Source organism: Dipodomys spectabilis, unplaced genomic scaffold (assembly GCF_019054845.1).
Source record: "Dipodomys spectabilis isolate Male_0828 unplaced genomic scaffold, ASM1905484v1 ptg000052l, whole genome shotgun sequence".
NCBI classification, from domain to species: Eukaryota; Metazoa; Chordata; class Mammalia; order Rodentia; family Heteromyidae; genus Dipodomys; species Dipodomys spectabilis.
In genome coordinates this window covers 3,698,555-3,721,971 of record NW_024870729.1, presented here as the reverse complement: position 1 = coordinate 3,721,971, position 23,417 = coordinate 3,698,555, and the positions used below count along the sequence as shown (strand labels likewise).

General features: G+C 39.1%; 1 protein-coding gene across 2 annotated transcripts in view; it reads left to right on the top strand.

The window, feature by feature from the left end:
* Window positions 1-11,927, top strand: part of Kat6a (lysine acetyltransferase 6A) — a 121,391-nt gene extending 109,464 nt beyond the window's left edge. For both annotated transcript variants that reach the window (XM_042679384.1, XM_042679383.1), the window contains exons 17-18: window positions 2,136-2,460; window positions 6,632-11,927. In XM_042679384.1, coding sequence (XP_042535318.1) covers window positions 2,136-2,460; window positions 6,632-9,294 — 2,988 coding nt within the window. In that variant the 3' untranslated portion in view covers window positions 9,295-11,927. The remainder of the gene's footprint in view (window positions 1-2,135; window positions 2,461-6,631) is intronic.
* The last annotated feature ends 11,490 nt before the right edge of the window (window positions 11,928-23,417 follow it).

The following is a 23,417-nucleotide window of genomic DNA, read 5'->3' as shown; positions in this document are numbered from 1 at the left end:
TTGAACACAACACTGCAGTACTGTGACAGTCTATCTGATAACCAAGTAACTACTAAGGATTGGAGGAGTATGGATATGCCAGCGAAAGGCTAAGTCAAGAAGGAGCAGGATGGCATGAAATTACATTATACTATTTAGAAAAATACATAATTTAGAGTTTATGAATTACTTATCTCTGTCACTTTCCATTTAATATTTTTGGACTGTGGTTGAATCATGGAAAGTAAAACCACTGGTAAGTGGACTACTTGTGCCAAACACATTGCAGGCTATGAAGTAAACCTTCAGCATTGGCACAGCCAACTGGACTAAATTATGTCAGTTTCCTGATGATCCCCTTCATGGCAATGAGTGATAGCTTTCTTCCAAACTAATGAAATTATTCCTTTTCTTAGCATATCCTCTACCCTCATCCTCGCTTCAAAAAAAGGAAAGGAAAAAAGAAAATCATTTGAGTAGAGATAGTAAATCATAGCTACTCAGAAGGTAGAGCGAGAATGAAAGGATATATCTCTCTCTCAATCTCTGTCTCCTTCTCCCTCTCCCTTCCTCTTTCTCCTCCCTCTCCCCCCGTCCCCTCTCCTGTCTCCCTTCTTCTCTTCCCTCTCTTCCTTTCTTTTTAGAATACCTTGACCAGTAAGGGTGACTGGTCAGGGATTTTGTAGAATACCTCTCATGATATTTGAAATGAGTCATGTGGTCTTTAGAGGAAGACCTTAGAAGTAAAAGTGCCATTCTCATCACATTTAAAGAGTTTCTATGAGTATGTATAATTAATTACAAGGGTATGACTTTTCATTGTTGATGTTACTTCATTCAGTGCTTCTCGGGTTTCTCCTCCATACTATACTAGAAGAAAGTGCACACACTTTCACACATTTCAGAAGTGTATGAGTAGTCAGCTTAAAAATATAGTATCTTGCATACATTATTTGTTTGGGAGATTTGTTCATTCTGTCCTACCTATCGATGTTTATTCTGGTGTTCCTTTTTTATCAATATGGACTCTTATTAGATATTTACCTGATACTTCAATATCAAATCAGTACTATTGCTTTTTACATTTACTCAAGATCTTTGAGATTACTCCTGACCCTCTTATCACAGTCTTATCATTGTGGGGTTTTGTTTTTGTTTTGAGCACTTTTTTACTTTATGGAACTGTTAGTTGCTTCAGTTCTGTTTTCGATATTTCCTGTCTCATTGCTAGAATCAGCCAGTTTTTCAAGGAGCAGGGCCATTTTTAATCTGTTTTGAAAAGTGTATTCTCAATTACAACTAGTAGATTCAAAGCAGGAAAAAAATGAGCATTGACTAACTACTTTTCATCACATGATTGTGAATATATCTTTACCATACTGGGCTTATAATATTTCATATTTATAAGGTAAAACAGATACACTATTTCTTTGTGTGAAAAAAATTCATTTGATTGGGGCTCAAGAGACTATTTTACAGTAGTTTCTACATAGACTAGCTGTATGATTTTGAGCAAGTTCTTACTATTTCTTGCCACAACTGAATGATAACATTCTATTAAATATTTTTGTGGTCATCATCTCTATTACTTGGTGATATAATTTGTGTGATTTAAAATATTAAGTCAGCCTAGTGCAAAAGTATATCCATTTCACTAACAGATGTGTTTTAATATGAAAATGCATCATTAACACAAAATCAAAACTCCAATATAATTTTTTATACTCCAATATAATTTTTTATGTCTAGTTCCTGAAAATGGCCTACAACTTTACTGATGTGGTAACTTTCCATAGTGATGTATAAGACAAAGAGAAATTCAGGGGCCAGTATCTGGAAATTTTTCTGTCAAAGTAACTCAATGTAAAATTTAATGGATATAAGGTAATTAACATATCTGCCCTTTGGATGCACTTGCCTGTTCTTTAACAAAATTGTGTTCATTTATCCAAAGTCTTTGTGCCCTTAATATTTTGTGTATAGTATCTTGCTTTAGTATTTTAAAATGATGTTCATGATATCTTTTAGCAAACAGCATCCTCATTTTATACATGCTAATTCTATTCATTTTTAAAACATTGTTCATATTACTAGTAGAGAAGATGGTGTTCGTTACTATAAATAAATATTTGCTTTTTTTCAAAAAAAAAAAATAGAAACCAATTCTTCACCGAAGAAGGAGAGTCCGAAAGCGCAAACATCACAATAGCAGTGTAGTCACAGAAACTATTTCTGAGACCACAGAGGTATTAGATGAACCTTTTGAAGACTCCGACTCTGAAAGACCAATGCCAAGATTAGAACCCACATTTGAAATTGAGGAGGAGGAGGAGGAGGAAGAAGAGGAAGAAGAGGAGGAAAATGAACTTTTCCATAGAGGATACTTCCATCGCTTGTCCTCACAGGATGTTCTCAGGTGCCACTCCTCTTCTAAGAGGAAATCTAAAGAGGAAGAGGAAGATGAATCAGATGACGCCGATGGTATGTTTTATAGAACTGTTTAATTATTGCAAGGATTTTTTGTTTGTTTGGGTTTTTTGTTTTTTGGGGTTTTTTTGCCCGTCCTGGGATTTGAAGTAGGCCTGGGTGCTGTCCCTGAGTTTTTGTGCACAAGGTTAGTGCTCTACCACTTGAGCCACAGCTCCACTCCCAGCTTTTCCTGTGGTTAAGTGGAGATGAAAATATTACAGACTTCTTGCCCGAGCTAGCTTTGAACCATGATCCTCAGATTTTAGCCTTCTTAAGTAGTTAGGATGACAGATATGAGCCACCAGCATGCAGCTAATTATTGCAGTTTTAATATCTTTAAATCCAAAACAGTGATAGCAGCATGTCCTTAACAAAAGGTTTGAAAAGAAACATGAATACTAAGTAAGAAAAAGGCTTGACAATCTCTAAAAATCATATCAAGTATATCTGTGTTCCTTTTGCATTTAATTCTTGAACTCAGGATCATTTTTGTCTGATCTTTTCTTGGCTTTTTTAGTTAGTCGCCTGGCCTTAGCGTTGCAAGATATTTATTGTAATGTGAACACCGTGGACTGTTTTGCTCATTAGTGCTTTCTGAATGCTTAAGAAAGTAAATATCTTTAAATGAATAAGCCCTAAGAAGATATCTCCTTAAAAATAACACAAATTTTTTGTTTCAGATGTGTTCAAGAACCCTTCCTCACTCTAGTATACAATAATTACCTTCTGTTACTGGTTTTCTTTTTTGGAGTGTGGGATTGGTTTGTTTGCTTTGGTGCCAATTCTGGGTCTTGAAATCAGGGTCTTGCACTTTTTGCTTAATGTTGGCACTCTACCACTTGAACCACAGCTCCACTTCTAGCTTTTTACTAGTTAGTTGAGATAAAGAATCTCAGATTTTTCTGCCCAGACAGCCTTCAAACTTTGATTCTCAGATCTGAGTTTTCTGGGTAGGATTATAGGAGTAAGCCACAAAGGCCCACTATTTTGTTTTTGTTTTCTGAAACAAAATCTCACTCTATAGCCCAAGCTTGCTTCATTCGTGTAATCCTTCTACTTTAGCTTTCTGAGTGCTAGGATTTCAGCTGTGGGCCATCACATCCAGCTACTAGTAGTACATTGCTAATAACTAGTAACAGTAACTAAAAATAGGTTTATAGTATATCTAAAAATCTACTTTTTTTTTTTTTTTGAGTTACTAGGATTTGAACCCAAGGCTTCATACTTCCTAGGCTGGTGTTTTACCTCTGAGACACTCTTTTACTATTGCCTTTTGCAGGTTATTTTGGAGATGGAATCTAATGAATATTCCTGCCCAGAGTAGCTTCAAATTGCTATTCTCCAAATCTCAGTCTCGTGCATAGCTAGGGTTACAAGTGTGAACCACTGGTACTCAGCTTAATTATGTACTTTTAAAAATAATTTTATTTATATTACTCTTTAGAGACACAGAAACTGGGACTTTATAAGATGAACTGCTCAGGAACTAGGTTTTAGCATCCCAACCTTAAGTTTTGCCAGTATATCATGCCATCCACACCTACAGTGTGTTTTCCTTGCTTGAGCACAAGCCAACGTTGTGGGGGGTGGGGGCGGGGGTTGTTTTGTATTTATGTTACTAGGGACTAAACCATTCTACCACTTGAATTACTCCTTTAACCTTTTGGTGCATTAGTTAATTTTGAGGTAGGGTCTTGCCTTGTCTTTGCTTGTCCTGGGCTGCAGTCCTCCTATTTGTGCTTCTTCATGTCACTAGAGATGACAGATGCACACCACCACTGAACCCAGCCATTATACTTTCCCTGTAACTGGGATGTCAGCTATGCACCAGTGTACCCAGCCATTGGTTAAGATGTAGTCTCATTAACTTCTTTTTGCCTAGGTTGCTCTTGAATCTTGATTTCCTCCTATCTCCATCTTCCAAGTACTAAGAATTACAGGTTTTTAAGCTACTGCATGAGGCCAAACAAAATTTATTTACTTTAGCTAGGTGAATGTGAAGAAATCTTGTTGCCCACCATTGCTACATAAACTATTAGCATTTTTTTCCTTTAAGTTTTTTAATTCTACCTTTTTTTCTTTGATAGCAATCCTAGTGCTTAAACTCAGGGCTTGCTAGGTAAGCACTCTATCACTTGAGTGAACTCCTAGCTTTAGATACTTTTTGTGAAGTGAGTTTTTAGCTCTTTGTGTAGAGCTAGCCTCAGATCATGCATAATCCTTCTATCTCTGCCTCTAGCTCCCATTGTAGCTAGGATTACAGACATGAATGACTGTGCCCAGCTCCTTATTCTACTTTTATTTATTTGCTTTGTTGGATTGGGTTTGAACTCAGACCCTTACACTTGTTAGACAAATGCTTTATCACTTGAGCCTCAGGTCCTTTATTCTACTTTTTTTTTTTTTTTTCCGTCGGTCGTGGGGGCCTGAACTCTGGGCCTGGACACTGTCCCTCAGCGCTTCAGCTCAAGGCTAGCTTTCTACTACTTGAGCCACAGTGCCACTTCTGGCTTTTTCTGTTAATTTGGTGCTGAGGAATCGAACCCAGGGCCTCATTCATACAAGGCAAGCACTCTACCACTGAGCCACCTTCCCAGCCCCCTTTATTCTGCTTTTAAAGTCTTTATTTCAAATCCAGTAAATAAAACTCTTGCATTTTCTTTATGAATTTATTTTTTTTGAGACAGGCTTTCATTATGTCTCTAGTCTGGCCTTGAACTTGTGACTCTCCTGCTTCAGCTTCTTGTGTGTTGAGATGATAGGTGGATGCTATTGTACCCAGCTATTCTCTTTATTATAATTATATTTTTGTATAACAAGTACTTTATTTTTTGTGTATGCTAACATTGTGGCTTCTACTCACAGCCAGGCGCTTTCCCTTAGCTTTTTGTTTTCAAGGCTGGTACTCTACCACTTTGAACTACAGTTCTAACTTCCAGCTTTTTGTTGTTCACTTGAGAGTGTCTCAGATTTTTATACCCAGGATGACTTCAAACCATGATTCTTATATTTCATTCTCATGAGTAACTAGGATTATGAGCTGCCAGCGCCCAGTTAAATACTTTCAATGTAATTCAGTAAGATGACTATATTGTTTGCTATATTGTGAATGATTTCCAGAATTTTATTTGTGATAAATTTTGAGTTATCAGAAGCTAAAAACTTATTGTGTAAATTTATTGTGTAAATTTGGCACTTTATGTTATCTTGAATCACTGTTCACTATAGTAGTGAACATGTTTAAATTCTGTCTCCTTAGGGAGTTTTCTCTGACGCAGCCATTATCTTGTGTACTTTCAGGTACCACCTGTTTTTTAGTTCCTTTGTAAATTCTCCTTTTCAAATCCTGTTCTTGGTGCTTTTAGCTTTTTAAAATTAAGGGGGATTTAGGATATATTTAATGCCACTAAACTGTATAATAAAAAATGGTTAAGATGAGTTTTATGTATATTTTATCTCCATTTAGAAAAAATAATGCAAACATCAAATTTCTGTAAGTATTACTGCTGCTTTAACTTTTCTTGTTTGTTTAGGACTAAGTAAATTTCTTATTTGTCTAGGACTAAATGCTTTGCATATAAATGCAACATTAATAAAGCCATTGTGAGATGAGAATGTGACTCAAGCTATAGAGCACCTACCTAGCAAATACAAGACAAAGTTCAGATATAATACAAGTTAAAATCTGAGTTCTGGGGAAAATTTAAAAAAAAACACACATTTGTTTACACGGGCTCCTAATACTACCTTGAATGAATTTCGGGGAATGGGGGGAAAAACAGATAACATAAGTTGCAAGCAGAAAAGCTGACTTGTAACATACAGTTGTACAGTAAAGACAACATGATAAAAATTACTTACTAGGTATTGCATCTTTTTAAAGCTTATTTTCATTTTATAAACTCGGAGAATAACTTTCCACAGCCATATGCTGTGGTTACTTTGAAACTGGCTTCATTAGGGAATGGTAACATTATGTAGATCAGGATTCTTCTACTGGTTTTATGTGGCTCTAGAAGATGCTTTTAATTATCTTTATCCTTTATATTCTTACTGTTAAAATGAAAATAAAAGTCAGTAAAAGTGATGATGAATAAAAAGCATTCCCATTGTGTATGGTGGTCTCAAGAAATATAAAATTTTGTAACCTATCTTTATTATTTTTTTATTCTCTCCTGTATAGACACTCCTATCCTAAAGCCAGTATCTCTCTTGCGAAAATGTGATGTGAGCAGTTCTTCACTGGAGGCAGATACATCTACACCTATGAAAAAGAAAAAGGGATGGCCCAAAGGCAAAAGCCGCAAACCAGTCCACTGGAAGAAAAGACCTGGACGAAAACCAGGATTTAAGTTGAATCGGGAAATCACAGCTGTTTCTTTGCAAGAATGCATTGTTGAGCCCCCTGCCCCTATTCCTAAGACTGGACGTAAATCTAAAACTCAAGAGAATGAAGAAACTGTTGAGTCAAAGGAAGATTTGCCTTTGTCAGAAGAAAGAAAGGAAGAGGAGCTGCACGGAGAAGCAGATGAGGTTGAAGAAGGAGAGGAAGAGGACACAAATATCAGTGAAGTTAGAGCAGCTTCCCCAGTGGGCAGCAGCAACAGCCCTGAGGCCGAAATGAAAGACCCCGAGGTAGAAGAAGAGGAAGAGAAACCTCATGTCTTGGAAGAACAGAGACAGTCTGAGGAAGAGCCACAAGAGCTGGAAGAACAGGAACAAGAGGAAGAAGATGAAGTGACCATAGAGACAAACCAGAATGAAGACCATGATGCAGATGATGAAGATGATGGCCATTTGGAATCTGCAAAGAAAAAGGAGCCAGAGGAACAGCCTGTAAGAGAAGATGTCAAAGAGGAGCCTGGTGGCCAGGAGTCTTTTTTAGATACTGACATGCAGAACAGTAGGGAGAATGTAAAGGATAAAGATGAAACAGAACCAGATTCCGAGGAGGAACAGCCTTCCCATGAGACATCTGTGGTATCAGAGCATATACCAGGGTCCGAGGATGATCATGAAGAAGATTCAAACACTAAGGAAGAGTTGATTGAATTAAAAGAGGAAGAAGAGATTCCTCATAGTGAGTTGGATCTGGAAACTGTACAAGCGGTACAATCTTTGACTCAAGAGGAAAGCAATGAGCACGAAGGAGCCTACCAGGACTGTGAAGAGACCCTTGCAGCTTGTCAGACACTGCAGAGTTATACACAGGCTGATGATGACCCTCAGATAGCAATGGTTGAAGACTGTCATGCCTCAGAACATAATAGCCCAATATCCTCAGTTCAATCTCATCCAAGCCAGTCAGTCCGCTCAGTCAGCAGTCCTAACGTGCCTGCCCTGGAGAGTGGTTATACACAGATCAGCCCAGAACAAGGATCACTGTCCGCACCCTCTATGCAGAACATGGAGACCAGCCCTATGATGGATGTGCCTTCTGTATCAGACCATTCTCAGCAGGTAGTCGACAGTGGCTTCAGTGATCTGGGCAGCATTGAGAGCACCACAGAGAACTATGAGAACCCAAGCAGCTATGATTCCACAATGGGTGGCAGCATCTGTGGGAATAACTCCTCTCAGAGCAGCTGCTCCTATGGTGCGTTGTCATCTTCCAGTAGCCTCACCCAAAATAGTTGTGTTGTCACTCAGCAAATGGCTAACATGGGCAGCAGCTGCAGCATGATGCAACAGAACACTGTCCAGCCTGCTTCCAATTGCAATATCAAGTCACCTCAGAGCTGTGTGGTGGAGAGGCCTCCCAGTAACCAGCAGCCGCCGCCACCACCACAGCAGCAACAACAGCAGCCTCAGCCGCAGCCACCGCAGCAGCAACAGCAACCAGCACCGCAGCCACCTCCACCACAGCCCCAGCCACCACAGCCCCAGCCACCACAGCCCCAGCAGCCTCCACCCCCGCCCCAGCAGCAGCCCCCGCTGTCACAGTGTAGCATGAATAACAGCTTCACTCCAGCGCCTATGATCATGGAGATCCCAGAATCTGGGAGCGCAGGGAACATAAGTATCTATGAGCGGATTCCAGGGGACTTTGGTGCTGGCAGTTACTCTCAACCATCAGCCACTTTTAGTTTAGCCAAGTTGCAACAGCTGACCAACACCATTATGGACCCTCATGCCATGCCTTATAGCCATTCTCCTGCTGTGACTTCCTATGCAACCAGTGTTTCTTTGTCTAATACAGGACTGGCTCAGCTAGCTCCATCTCATCCCTTAGCTGGGACCCCTCAAGCACAAGCCACAATGACACCGCCCCCCAACTTGGCATCTACTACCATGAACCTCACATCACCTCTGCTTCAGTGTAATATGTCTACCACCAACATTGGCATTCCTCATACTCAGAGGTTGCAAGGGCAGATGCCAGTCAAGGGGCACATTTCCATCCGCTCCAAGTCTGCACCACTGCCCTCTGCGGCTGCACATCAGCAGCAGCTGTATGGCCGCAGCCCACCAGCAGTTGCCATGCAGGCTGGTCCTCGTGCATTGGCTGTTCAGCGCGGCATGAACATGGGGGTTAATTTAATGCCAACTCCTGCTTATAATGTCAATTCCATGAATATGAACACTTTGAATGCCATGAACAGCTATCGAATGACACAGCCTATGATGAACAGCAGTTACCATAGTAACCCTGCCTACATGAACCAGACAGCACAGTATCCTATGCAGATGCAGATGGGAATGATGGGGAGCCAGGCCTATACCCAGCAGCCTATGCAGCCAAACCCTCATGGAAACATGATGTACACTGGCCCCTCCCATCACAGCTACATGAATGCTGCTGGTGTGCCCAAGCAGTCACTTAATGGACCTTACATGAGAAGATGAGCAAGATGAACTTGCAGTTAAAAACTTAAATATATAATAAAGGAACTTTTTATACTGACAAACCAGAGAGAAAAATGGACCTTTTTTTTCCAGTTAAAATATTGCTGTAGACTTAGAAGAACTTTTCTTTGGTTTCTTTTATTTTTTAGAAAACCTGACCTCTTTTATTGGGTTCAATTTTGTTCTGGGTTTTGGTTTTCTTCACAATCTTGAACATTTTACAGTAGGACTCATCTAAAAATGGATTTGGGGATTGGGGAAACATGCACAAATCTTTTCATAATTAAAAAGAGCCTTACTTTCTTTACATACCACATGGACAGACTTTGTGTAAAAGTGAATTGTCTTTATTTTAAAATATGTTTCCCCTCACTGTTTGCAGCTCCCAATGTTGTCATTTTTAAACGTTATATATACATCTCAAGGGTCAACTAGACCCTTTCCTCCAAACCCAGTTCCTACTTCATTCCAGCAGGAGGCACTTAGGGGAAACTCAGACGGGGACATGGAAAACAACCCAAGCTCCTTAAACTTATTGTTACTACTTTTATTAGTAAAGTGAGGCAAGAAAATGCTTCTCCTTTTAAAATTTCCTCCACTCTCTGTATACACCTGTTGAAACCTTTACCCAAGAATGTTTCTTTATAGACTTTGTTGAAATCTTCGTTTTTCTGGAATCAAGTGTAATATAATTCTTTTTATAATCCACTCAGCACTCAGAGACGCAAAAATACTGTAAGTCTCACTTAACAGCAGAATCTCAGAGGATGCAATCCCAGTCTAGCCTTTGGGGGAATAAATATGGTCACTTAATCAAAAAGAGGAAACAGCCTCTTCTTTTTTACCACCTGGTGAATCAGCCATATAACTTGCATATTCCTCCTGGCCTCTTGCTTTTAGTATGTACTTTGAAATGCTAACTAAGGGTCTTGATTCTTGAGCCTTTGACTCTGATAAATCTAAAAAGAGCAGTCCCCAATGATTTGCCTCTCACATTATTTCATACAGTGTTGGTGGATGACTGTACCTTTGGTGGTTTTGAAAATATCTAACAAACCTTTTGACACTTGATTTTATGTTGCAGAGATGGTGCAGAATGTGTGTCTAAAAAGAGACTAATGTGAGTTCATAGCTACTTAAATGATCCATACCTCCAGTTTTCATTTGTCTTGAGACCTCAGTTCATCCCGTGAATCAGAGTGCACCAGCCCCTCTCCTGGCAGTGGCTAATGAGAAGAGGGAGAGACCCACCACCAGCAGCATATAGGGCACATCTGGACAGCACGACTTCAGCAGCTTCTTGTTTTGTTCCCAGTCTATTCTCCTTCCTCTTGTGCAACCAGTTTGCCCATTCTCTTCTTATTACTTGCTCCAGGGATAGGTTAAAAAAAAAAAAATATATATATATATATAATATATATATATTATATATATATTCCATCATTAGAAGATGGAAACTATTATACCACTTGGTATGTGCAGTCAAATATCCAAAAGGGGGAAATACTGCTTAAAGAAATACCTGTAAGCATAAATTCTCTCCTTTGTTTGTACATTTTATATAAATAAATTTTTAAAGTACTAATTAGGCATTAAATTTTTTCAAATGCACAGGTTTGTTGGTTTTTTATACACTTTAATTGACTTTTTCAATTAAGTGTGTTAGAAAAAGGCAGAATTCTACACCTTACCGCTGTCAACTCTGAGCATGTGCAAGGCTGTGTAGGACCCGGTTTCTCTGTATATACTATTCCAGTTCCCAGTCATCTCTGTAGAAAGTGCACTGTGCTGCCCTCTCCCTACATCTTCAGCTGTGTCATGCTTCCTGGAAGGGATGGGGCAGGGATGGGTGGGGAGGGGAGGGAGGTCTATTGGGAGGAGGGTGGGGCAAGGCAGAAGGAGAAGCTGTTGAAATGAGGGCCTTGAATTCCTTTCTGTTGGTTTGCGGTTGTGTTTGGTTTTGTTGGTTTTTTTTTTTTTTTAATTGTTTTTCAATCGGGCAGCTCCCTTTTCCACAGCCTCTTTGTGACTAGACCTATTGTAGAAAAATATGTTCTTTTCTATATTATAAAAGAAATTATCCAACACAGTAATATTGGTACCTGTCATTTTTTCACTTCTGTTTTAAAAAAATGTATTTTTAGCAAGATAACTTGGGTAATCTTCTAAAAAAAAATAAATTTAAAAACTCACTGTTAGTGACTTTGATGCCTTTTAAAATAAAAGCTTTTTCATTTCATTCCATCTTTAAAATTTTTTATCTTTGTTGTAGAATATTAAAAACTATTTTAAGAAAGATGAAAATTCTCTTTAAAGAGATCTCTAGAGTGTGTGAATAGAGCTCCAGATGCCTCTAAAAGCCGCATGTACAAATGAAGCTAAGTCTATTCCTGTCTGTTTATATTTGCTTTTCCTGTTTTGTAACCTCTTTGTACTTTGTTCCTGGTGACCTGTAAGCTAGGGGAAGGGGTGCCTAGATGCCTTTGTACTTCTCCATGTCATGCGCTCCTGGCCAGTTGGCCTCTCTTCCCTCTCCTTGTATGTAATATCTTTCCCCCCTTTCTAGCAAGTACTTTCAAAAGAACTCTGTACATTTTAACATAAAAAAATAAATTATGTTGAGCCATTTTGGATGCCTGTCTTACATGTGGAATTTTTCTCCTTTTCAAACATCTCCAACTCAATTTTTTCTACACATTGTCCTGTAAGTTAGTGGCATTGTTCCTCTTAATAATAGCTAATGTAATTCTTGGCCTTTGCTTTGAAATTATAGCACTCATTCATGTACATGTTAAATGTCAACAAAAGGTTATTTTTTTTCCTTTTCTAAAGAAATGTGAAACCTGACTGGATTTTGTAGGGAAATCAATACATTTGCAAACCTTCTAGAGAAATTATAACTCACCTTCCCAAAGAAAAGAAACCAAGTTGCATTCGCATATAACTCCTAAGTTTTGAGTAAATAAGTGAATTTTATTAGACTCGTCATAATATTGCTTAGTATTTTTAGGGGCAGTCATTAAAATATTAACCTCATCGATATAGCAGATTTAGTCATTTGTCAGAACCAAGATCTTGAGCATTGTTGACCTTTACTGTGTGTTGTTTTTTTTTTTCCTCTGAGTTATTGTGCTTGCCTCATTATTTAGACTTGAATATGAGGTACATTCATAAAATTAAGACAGCTTTGAGAATGAGGCCTTAGTTTCCTAAGGTGAGCAGGTGAGACAGGGCTAATGGCCACCTTACTTTACCTACCCTTTGTCACTGAGCAATTTGGGAAGTATACTGGACATTTTCTATAGTACATATTGTTCTAAGTCTCAAACTGATAAAAGTTTAGACAGGATAGCATTTCATCTCCAGAAAAGAATGAGTTTGTATTTAAATGAGTATGATTTGCTCACAGGCTCTCACTACATCTTGTAATTACTTGTGGGTTATCTCAAAAAACATTTCCTGCCATTGCTACTGCAAAAGTACTTGCCTTAAGTTAATACAACAAACAATGGCAATTTTTTTTTTTTGCAAAGAATTGACAAAAGAGTAGACACTTTGGTTTTGTGGCAATACTAGGATTGAACTTAGAGCCTCATGCTTATTAAGCAAGCTTTCTACCACTTGAGCAGTACCTCCAAACTTCTTTTTGTGTTGCTTATTTTCTAGATAGGATCTTGCTTTATTCCCAGGTAGGCCTACACAATCTTCTTCCTATGGTGGGGGTGACAGGGACACTTCCTAGCCATTGGTTGAGATGGAGTCTCAGGAACTTTTATGCCCAACAAGCCTATAACCTCAATTTGCCATCTCTGCCTCCCAAATAGCTAAAATTATAGGCTTGAAAGTATCAGCACTTGGCTCATGAATTATCTCTGAGGTGGGTCAGCAGGGCTGTGAGCCCTTGCCCAGTTTATTCACTAAGGACTGGTGCTCTGCTACTTGAGCTACTTTTGGCTTTTTGCTGGTTAATTGGAGATGAGAGTTTTGAGGGCACAGATTTGTCTGACAATGCTGGCTGCTTCTACTTGATCCTCAAGTTTCAGTCTCTTGGGTAGCTGGAATTCTCATTCTCCTGCCCTTTATTCAGGTAGAGAAAACATTACACTTGATTAATGAGCATATTGCTGAGTGGTACTGGTCTACCTAGAATACCATGCTATTCATCCAGGAATTGAAGCATTGTTTTTTAAAAGTCCAGGTATCTTATGTGGTCCCCACCTCTTTGTGGATGCCAACTAGTATATTCACTTAACACCAGAGTCTTGCTTATGATGTGATGGTTGTTAATTTCAGATTTTCTAAATTCTAGGTGGGCAGTAAGTGGTGACTTTGACATATTCTTTCCCCTAGAATGGTGACTGCCCCCTAGTCTTTTCATAATGTACAGTGATGGTGATAATTTAAGAGAAGCAAAAATTAAATAGCAACTGGCATTGTTGGCAGAAGAAAGTATGTTGGCAGAAGAAAAAGCTCTACCCTGTTGTGGTTTGACTTCAAGAAATTAACAAACTTCCTTGAAACACTTCTGTAAATCATTTAGTAACATTTGTTTTTTCTTTTTTCTTTCTTTTTTTTTTTGTTGGTTGTGGGGCTTGAACTTGGCCTGAGCGCTGTCCCTCAGCTCTTCAGCTTGAGGCAAGCACTCTACCACTTGAGCTACAGCGCCACTTCCATTTAGTAATATTTTTAATATTGGCAGATGTTTTGAATTCTTAAGCATGGTTATTCAAGTAAAAGCTGATGTCCCCTGGAGCAAACACCAGTGGGTTTGTTAATAAATGTCTGTTGTTATATAAGGTGGTATGGTAATAATGCAACAAAGGCAGTAGTATCTTATTTTCCCAGAATGACAGCTACCAATGGAACTTAGTGGAAATTCTTTGCTGTATTAGTAAGGATCCTAAGTATTGCATAGAGTACACAAAGCCTCAAAAAGATGGCAGCTGTAATGGTTACCTGAAATAGAGAAAGCCCAGTGGTATTGAGGTATGGCTTTAGAGATCTTTGTGGGATTTTTTTTTAAATCATGATTTATTAGAACCTGAATCAGCACAGTGTTAAAACACTGATTTACACTTAAACATATCCATACATATAATGAAAGATGTTTACACATAGTTTTTTGGTCAGTCATGGGACTTGATACACATACTTTTCATATGGGGAAAATAATATCAAATATTCATGGAATTTAAATTTATATATGTGTATGTTCTTAGGTAAGTAAACATCTTTAAAATTCCTTATTAACAAAACTAATTTTTAGAAAAGGACATGATTCTTTCACATGTCCTTGAGTTTAAAATCTGTACATTCTTTTGCATCTTCCCCTTTCCTTTTCTCTCCCAACCTCAAATATCCATTGTTCTACTCTCAATCTCTGTGAAGACCATCTTTTTTGACTGCACATATAGTATTATGTGCTGTTTGTCTTAGCCTGGCTTCTTTCACTCAACATAATGATCTATCCATGTCACAAATGACAGGATGTCCTTGGTTATGACTGTTCCATTGTACACATACACACTTCTTCATCTGCTGGGCAAGACTTAATTTGTCTCTTGGTATGGTGACTATGGCTGAAGTAACATGGGAGTGTCTTATCTCTAACATAATATATTGAATCTATAGCCAGTAGTAGTACCATTGATTCTTATTTGGTTTTCATGGTGGATGTTCTAATTCACATTCCTATGGACAGTGTTGTAAGTTTCTTTGCCCCAATATCTGAGTTTTGAGATTGTGTGTGTGTGCCAGCCCTGGGACTTGGACTCAGGGCTGGGGCACAGTCCTTGAGCTTTTTGCTCACGGTTAGTGCTCTACCTACCATTTGAGCCACAGCAAAACTTCTGGCCTTTTCTCAGTAGTTTATTAGAGATGAGAGTCTCACCAACTTTCCTGCCTGAGCTGGCTTCAATCCATGATCCTCAGATCTTGGCTTCCTGAGTAGTATTACAGGTGTGAGCCATTCATACCTGGCTGTTTTGAGATTAAAAACTAAACTAAACTAACCATAGGTCATCTTAGTGAAAGGTTTTTATGTGGCTGATATGAATACACTATCTGAGTGCGAAGTACACATTTTAAGTAGACACTTCTGAAGCCATAATTATGCAATTTTTTTTAGGGGGGAAAAACATTCCCAAGAACGTTGGGACAATGTGTTAATCTCAACTTTATGTTGTATCTACCAGTCAGGTAAGTTCAGCAAGCAGGATAAACAGAATATCCTATGCTAACTGCATATGCTACAGTGAAACTACTAGACTGGTGTAACTAATTGTGATTTCTACTATGTAGATTGAAAATTGACATCTGCTTTATGTTGGAAAGCATAGACTATTTAAATCACCTCTTATTTATTTAAGTTGTCCTTAAAAGCTTTTTGAGACCCAGAATCTTTGACAATTCTCTACAAAACCTTTTAAATCTTTATCCTCAGTTTAGAATCTCAGGTGAATAAAATATTTGTACAGAAAACTTCTTTGTAAGGACTGAGGCTCAGCCTTATACACAAGCAAGTCTTCATTGTGTAATTGATTTATGACATTTAATAAAACTCATTTTTCTTTGTAAATAAAGTTAATAAAGCAGTTGTAGTCAATGATATCAAAGTGGCTGAATGTAAGCACAGTTCTTCCAACACAATGAAAAGTTGTATTAGCAAGAGATAGACTTTTCCATAGGCAAACACCTTGCAAAATAGGGTAATTACATAATATCAAAGAAGTTTGATCAAAGTGGAATTGACTGAAACTTGACATTCTCAATGTGTTGGTTGGAAAGTATAAATCTTAAAGTTGAATCATAAGAAACTATTGAAAGAACTTTAGAGGCCAAGGAAGTAATCCTATTAAAAGTACAGTAAGTGTCAGGCATGGTGGCTCAGTCCTGAAATCACAACTACTTGGGAGGCAGAGAGGGGTGGAAGATCATGGTTCAAGGTTAGCCAACACATAAAAGTATGATGCTATCTCATGACATGAGAAAATACAAATAGGATTGCAATTCATGCTGGCCTGGAAAGAAGCAACTATTTTGCCTTGAAAATAATCAATGCATAAAAGGGCTGGAGGTGTGGCTCCAGGCTCTACCTACAGGTAGAGTATCTGTTTAGCAAGTATGAGTGAGGCCTCGAATTCAATCCTCAGTAAGGGGGGGGGGGAGTGTAATCCTAGCTACTCAGGAGGCAGAGATGGGGAGGATTGTGTTTCAAGATTAGCCTGGGGAAAAATGTTCTCAAGACCAATAGTGTTATGTGCTTGTTATCCCAGCTCTGTGTGAGGCAGAGATAAGGAGGATCAGTGATTTGGGGTCCGTCAGGGAAAAAGAAATTTGCAAAACCCTCATTCTGGTGGAAAAATAGGCATAGTGGCATGCACCCATTATCTCAGTTATGGCGGCAGGAAGCTGAAAATAGGATTATGGTCAAGTGAGCCTGGGTAAAAAGTGAGAGCCTGTCTCAAAAACAGCATAACATCAATTCAAAGTGGATCAAAGACACCTTAATGTCAGATACAAACACTCTGAAGCTACTGCCAGAGAGAGTAGAAAAGACATTAGAACTTCCAGGTACAGGCAGGAGCTTCCTGAATAGAGTCCCAGGAGTACAACAGATAGGAGAGAGACTTGACAAGTGGGGTGACTATATTAAAAAGTTTCTGCACAGCTAAGAACAAAGTTACTAAACTGGAACAACCAACTGGGAAAAGATCGTTACCAGCAATACATTAGACAAAGGCCTAATATCCAGGATAGACTTTTTTTTCTTTTCTCTTTTTTCTCAGTCATGGGGCCTGAACTCTGGGCCTGAGCGCTGTCCGAAAGCTCTTCAGGTTAAGGCTAGTGCTCTACCACTTGAGCCATAACTCCACTTCCGGCTTTTTCTGCTTATGTGGTACAGAGGAATCAAACCCAGGGCCTCATGCATGCAAGGCAAGCACTCTACCACTGAGCCACCTTCCCAGCCCCAAAGGCCTAATATCCAATATATACAAGGAGTTCAAGAAACTAACCCCTCCCAAACTTAATAGACCAAGTACTAAATGGGCAAGGGAGTTAAGAAGAAATTCCCCAGAAGAAGAGGTAAGAATAGCAAAGAAACACATGAGAAAATGCCCATCAGCCCTGGCCATAAAGGAAATGCCAATCAAAACAACCCTGAGATGCCATCTAACCCACTTAGATTGGCCAACATTTTGAATTCTGACAATGACAAATGCTGGCAGGGATGTGGGGGAAAAGGAACCCTATTGCACTGCTGATGGGAATGTAAACTAGTACAACCACTCTGGAAAGCAGTCTGGAGGTTCCTCAAAAAACTAAACATAGACTTTCCCAGCCATACCATTCCTAGGCATCTACCCTGAACATCATGAGCCAAGATATAAGGACAACCTGCACATCCATGTTCATCACTGCACCATTCACAATAGCCAAAATACGGAAACAACCCAGATACCCCGCAATAGATGAGTAGATCCAAAAATGTGGTACCTATATACAATGAAATTTTACACAGCTGTTAGAAAGAATAAAATAATGTCATTTGCAGGGAAATGTATGGAAGTAGAACAAATCATGTTAAGTGAGGGAAGCCAAGCTCATAGAGACAAATGGAGCATGTTCTCCCTGATATGTGGAAGTTAGATCTAAATGCACTAGGATATAGCAAATTACACAGACTTATAGATACTCTCATACAGTGAGACCAAAAGAGGTAATAGTCTTAGGAGAAAATCACAAAGGTGCAATACCCAAGCACCTCTTCACATGTATACAAAATACATACTGAAACTCCAAAGATATAAAAACAAAGGACTTCTGGGGCTGGGAAGGTAGTTCAGTGGTAGAGCGCTTGCCTTGCATGCATGAGACCTTGGGTTCGAGGGTCCCCAGCACCACATAAGCAAAAAGAAAAAAAAAAGCTGGAAGTGGCGCTGTGGATCAAGTGGTAGAGCGCTAGCCTTGAGCTGGAGAGCTGAGGGACAGCACCCAGGCCCAGAGTTCAGGCCCCACGACCGGACCCAAGATAAAAAAGAAACAAAGGACTTCCTTAATTTGTTTTTTTCTTTTTCTGATGACTCTATTTTTTACCTTATATGTGGTGTACTCATATGCACATCTGTGGGAGAGGGCACAGAATCAGGGAAAAGGGTGAAAAATGCGGCCGTCAGTGGAGCACACTGAGCATTGATGAAGGTGAGCCATGCAGCTTGTGGGTAGAGATGGGAGGGAGGGAACGGGAGAGAGTGAGGGAACAGATGACACTGTGCAAAAGAAAATGTACTCATTACCTGATGTGTGTAAAGGTAACTCTACTGTATATTACCTCTAAAACAACAATAAGTAAGAAAAAAAACCTAAAAAACAGAGCAAAAATAGCTAGAGTTGTAGTTCAAATGGTAAAGCCCAAACTCTAGTATTGGCAAAAATAAGTTCAAAAGAACAGCAAAACAGCCCAAACCTCCCACAGCCACGTATCTTTGCTAAATTATGCTACTAAATCTCAGGTTATAGTTGTCTTCTGTTATTCTTATCTGCACTCAGTGTATGGACTTTGTTTTTTCTATCTTCTCCTGTAGTTTCAGTTACCCTATGAAGTCTGGAAAATAACCGGAGTATAGGAAGGACTGAGTTCCTATAGCTCTTTCTTCAGCCTTTTTTTTTGGGTCTGGTCGTGGGGCCTGAACTCTTGGCCTGGGCACTGTCCCTCAGCTCTTCAGCTCAAGGCTAGCCCTCTACCATTTGAGCCACAGAGCCACTTCTGGCTTTTTTCTTTTTGCTTATGTGGTGCTGAGGAATCGAACCCAGGGCCTCAGGCATGCAAGGCAAGCGCTCTACCACTGAGCCACCTTCCCAGCCCCTCTTCAGCCTTTTTTAATTGTGAAGATAAAACATATATGGAAGAGTAAAAAATATATATACAATAAGATGAATGTAAATACAATGAATATGTCTGTTAAGGTACAGTGGGTCTGGGTTTGGCAGTATACAGTACTTGAGCCACTCTTCTAGCCTCTTTTTTAAATTATTTTTCTTTCACATAGGTCTTGTGTTCATGCCTGGGCCAACCTAGACCATGATTCTCCTACTTAAAGCTACTTGCATAGCAGGGTACACAACACTATGCCCAGCTTTTATTGATTGAGTTGGGGTCTTGCAAACTTTTTATGTTGGCTGACCTTTACCTATGATTCTTCTAATCTCTACCTCACAAGTTCCTAGGGATTATAGGCATAAATCACTAACTAGCACGTTGACCAGTATTTTATTTTATTTTGTGTGTGGAATTTTTCAGTGCTAGAAACTGAATCATGTCCCTTGTGGAACAATTTGAACGTGCATATATTGCTATAGAATTTAAAATAGTACCACTACTCCATAAAACATTTTGGCAGTTTCTTAAAAAGTTAAACCTCAGCTGGGTGCTAGTGGCTCACACCTGTAATCCTAGCTACTCAGGAGGCTGAAATCTGAGGATCACAGTTGGATGCCAGCCCAGGCAGGAAAATCTGAGGCTCTTATCTTTAATTAACCAGCCCAGATCCAGATATGGAGCTATGGCTCAAGTGGTAGGATGTCAGACCTGACCCAAAAACAAAAAGCTAAGGGGTGGCACTCAGGTCCTGAGTTCAAGCCCCAGTACTGGTGAGTGAGCACACACACAACACACACACACATTAAACCTAAACTTACTACATTCACCAAACGACTGCTTGTCAGTATTTAGTCAAGAGAAATTGTAGATACATGGATCCAGAGACTTCTACAGTAGCAGTAGCAGTTTGATTCACAAATGACCAATCCTGGAAAGACCATTGAGAGCTGAGTCCATGTAGAATTCCATCCAATGGGATGCTGCCTCTGCAATGGACACATGAATGAATGAATCTCAGGAATATTTGGTCATCAAAAAAGCCACATTTGAAACAGTATTTTCAGTATCATTACATTTATATATGAAGCTTTTCAAAAGGCAAAGCTAATATTCACTGACAAAAGCAGATGAGTGGGTGCCTAGGCTGGAGATGAGACAGGCTGCGAGGAGACATGAAGGCTTTCTACACAAAAACACAGGTGAATTTTACCCTATGTAAATTATGCCCCATTAAATTTTACTTTAAAGAGACATTTGCACAACTATGGTCATAGTAATGTTATTCACAATATCCAAAGGTAGAAATAATCATTTCTCCAAATAAGAGATAATACTAATAATAATACTAGTGAGTTGGGCACACTGGTTCACATCTGTAATCCTAGCTACTCATGAGGCCAAGATAGGAGGACCATGGTTCAAGACCAACGTGAGAAGTTAAGAAGACCCTATGGAGTGTTGGCAAATATGAGAAGAATTGTGAGTTCCAGTTCCTGCTATCCAAAAGACCCTATCTGAAAAAGAAACTAAAAGGAAGATGACTGGAAAGATGAACCACTCAAGTGGTTCAACATTTGTCTAATAAGTGCATGGCCCAGAAGTATGAGAGAGAGAGAAAAAAAAACAGAGAGAGGAGTGAGCCCAGTATGTACATGGCATATAAAATGTTATACTGGTAATTGGGGAAATATGAATCAAAACAACAGTAAGATATCATCTCACCTCATAAGCATTTTGACCTCACCCCATTGTAAAATCACATCCATTGTGGCTTCACACTCACTTTGAACTCAAGTCCATTGTGATCTCATACCCAATAGGAATTCATATCCACTGTGACCTCACACCTATTTAGGTCACTAAAACCTATTGGGAACTCAAACCAATAGATTTCACATCTATTGTGACATCAAAATCAATGTTACTTTGCACCCAATAGGGCCTCCTTCTGATTCTGAGCTCACAACTATTGTGACCTCACCTCCTCTTTAAAATCTTATGTTCGTTATAACTTCATTAGCATCATGACCTCAAATAACCCATTGTGTTCTTACCCTGTGACCTCACATCCATATGACCTTATACATATTGTGACCTCTTACCATATCCTAATTAGGAGCTCACATCCATTGTTACCTCACATGCATTGTGATATTATACTATAGGACTTCTCACTGCCATTAGAATCATATACTTATTAGGACTTCACACCCATAGTGATCTTACATCCAATTTGATCCCACATAATCACTAGGTCATTATGCCCATGACATTATGATCCCATGGGTCCTACTGTGATTTCACATGAATTAAGACTTCTTGCTCATTTGTGACCTCACAACAATTGTGACATTAGGAACTCATATCTATTGTTACCTCATACACACTGTGACCTCAGATCCTTAGGACTTGAACTATCTATTAGCATTACACACCCATTATCCTTCATACCCTTTAGGACCTTACAATCATTGTGACCTTGAACTCATTGTGTCCTCACTCCCACTAGGATCTCATGTCCAGGTGACCTACATCTACTAGGACCTTATACTAATTATGGCCTCACACCCATTGTGACTTCACATTCATTAGGACCTTATATGCATTGTGACTTCATACATATTTTGATCTCACACATCTTGTGACCAGACCCTTACTGGAGTCCTCACACAAATTGTGACTTTATATCAACTAGCATCTCACACACTTCAATTAGGATATCATACCCAGGGAGACCTAACAGCATTAAGACTCCACACCCATTGCATTCTCACAAACATTAGAACCTCCCATCTATTGTGACCTCAAACCTATTATTACCTAACATTTGTTGGGACCACATATCCATTGTGACCTTACACCTCCCATAAGGAACTTGATGCCAATGTGACCCCATTGCCATTGTGTGCTTACATTACTAGGATTGGATGTTCATTATTGTGAGCTCAAACTCATTGTGATTGTGACTTCACATTTGTGTGAGGACTTCACTCCCATTGTGACTTCACAACCACTGTATCCTCACACTGTATTAGGATCTCATATTCATTTTGACCTCATGTTTATTGTGGAATGCATATCCATTAGTACCTCATTCTTATTAATCTCCATCCACTGTGACCAAATACCCATTACAAGTTCATACCCTTAGTGTGACATTACATTATTGTATCATCATGCCATTAGAATCTCACACTCATTGTAACCTAATGTCCATTAGGAAATCCAAGCCATTAGGCCCTAATGCCCAGTGTAATCTCAAACCTATTAGAACTTCACATACATTGTGCACTCACAATATTGTGACATCACAACTTTTAGGCCCACACATCCATTAGGACCTCACACACATTGTGAATTCACACTCATTATGGCTCCACACCTACATTGTACACTCATTAGGACCTTATATCAATTGTGAACTTTTACCCATTGTGACTTTACACCAATTAGGACTTTACATCCATTGACTTAACTCTCATTGTGACTGTTTGCATTAGAACTTAAGCTTCATTGTAACTGCAGACCCATTAGGACTTCACACCAATTGTGAACCCAAACACCCCATTAAGACTTCACACCTTTTGTTACCTCACACATTGTCAGCTCACATCCATTAGGACCTTATGCCCATTGTATTCTCAACCACACTGCAATCTCACACCAATTAGGACTCCACACTGTGATCTCTTACCACACTGATTATGATTACAATGTCACATTCATTTGTGAGCTCATGACCATTAACATCTCACACCCATTAGGACCTCACAAATATTGTCACTGCAAACACTCTATTAAGAGGAACTCTTGCCTATTCTGATTCTATACTCACTATGACTTCATGCCCATTAGGACCTCATACCTTTTAGAACTTATTAGGACATCATACTTATTGTATCTCACATACAAACTAGGAATTTACAACTCCTGGTGAACTCACATCTATTATAACAACCACAGGTGGACCCATTGCAACAATGAGATGTACAAGTCGTTATGTCAAAAAACAAACTTTACAACTTTGGTGGGGGTAGGGAGGATTGCGTAGGCGGGGCAGGAGTGTATGGAAAGGGATGGGAAGGGGAAACAAAGAAGGAGGTAGCAATGCTTGAAAAAAAAAAAGTATGGCCAATAGACATATGAACAAATGCTCAACCTCTCTAACCATAAAAGAAATACAAATACATTGAGCTTCCACCTCACTCCAGTTAGAATGGCTATAATCAAGAGATCTAATAAC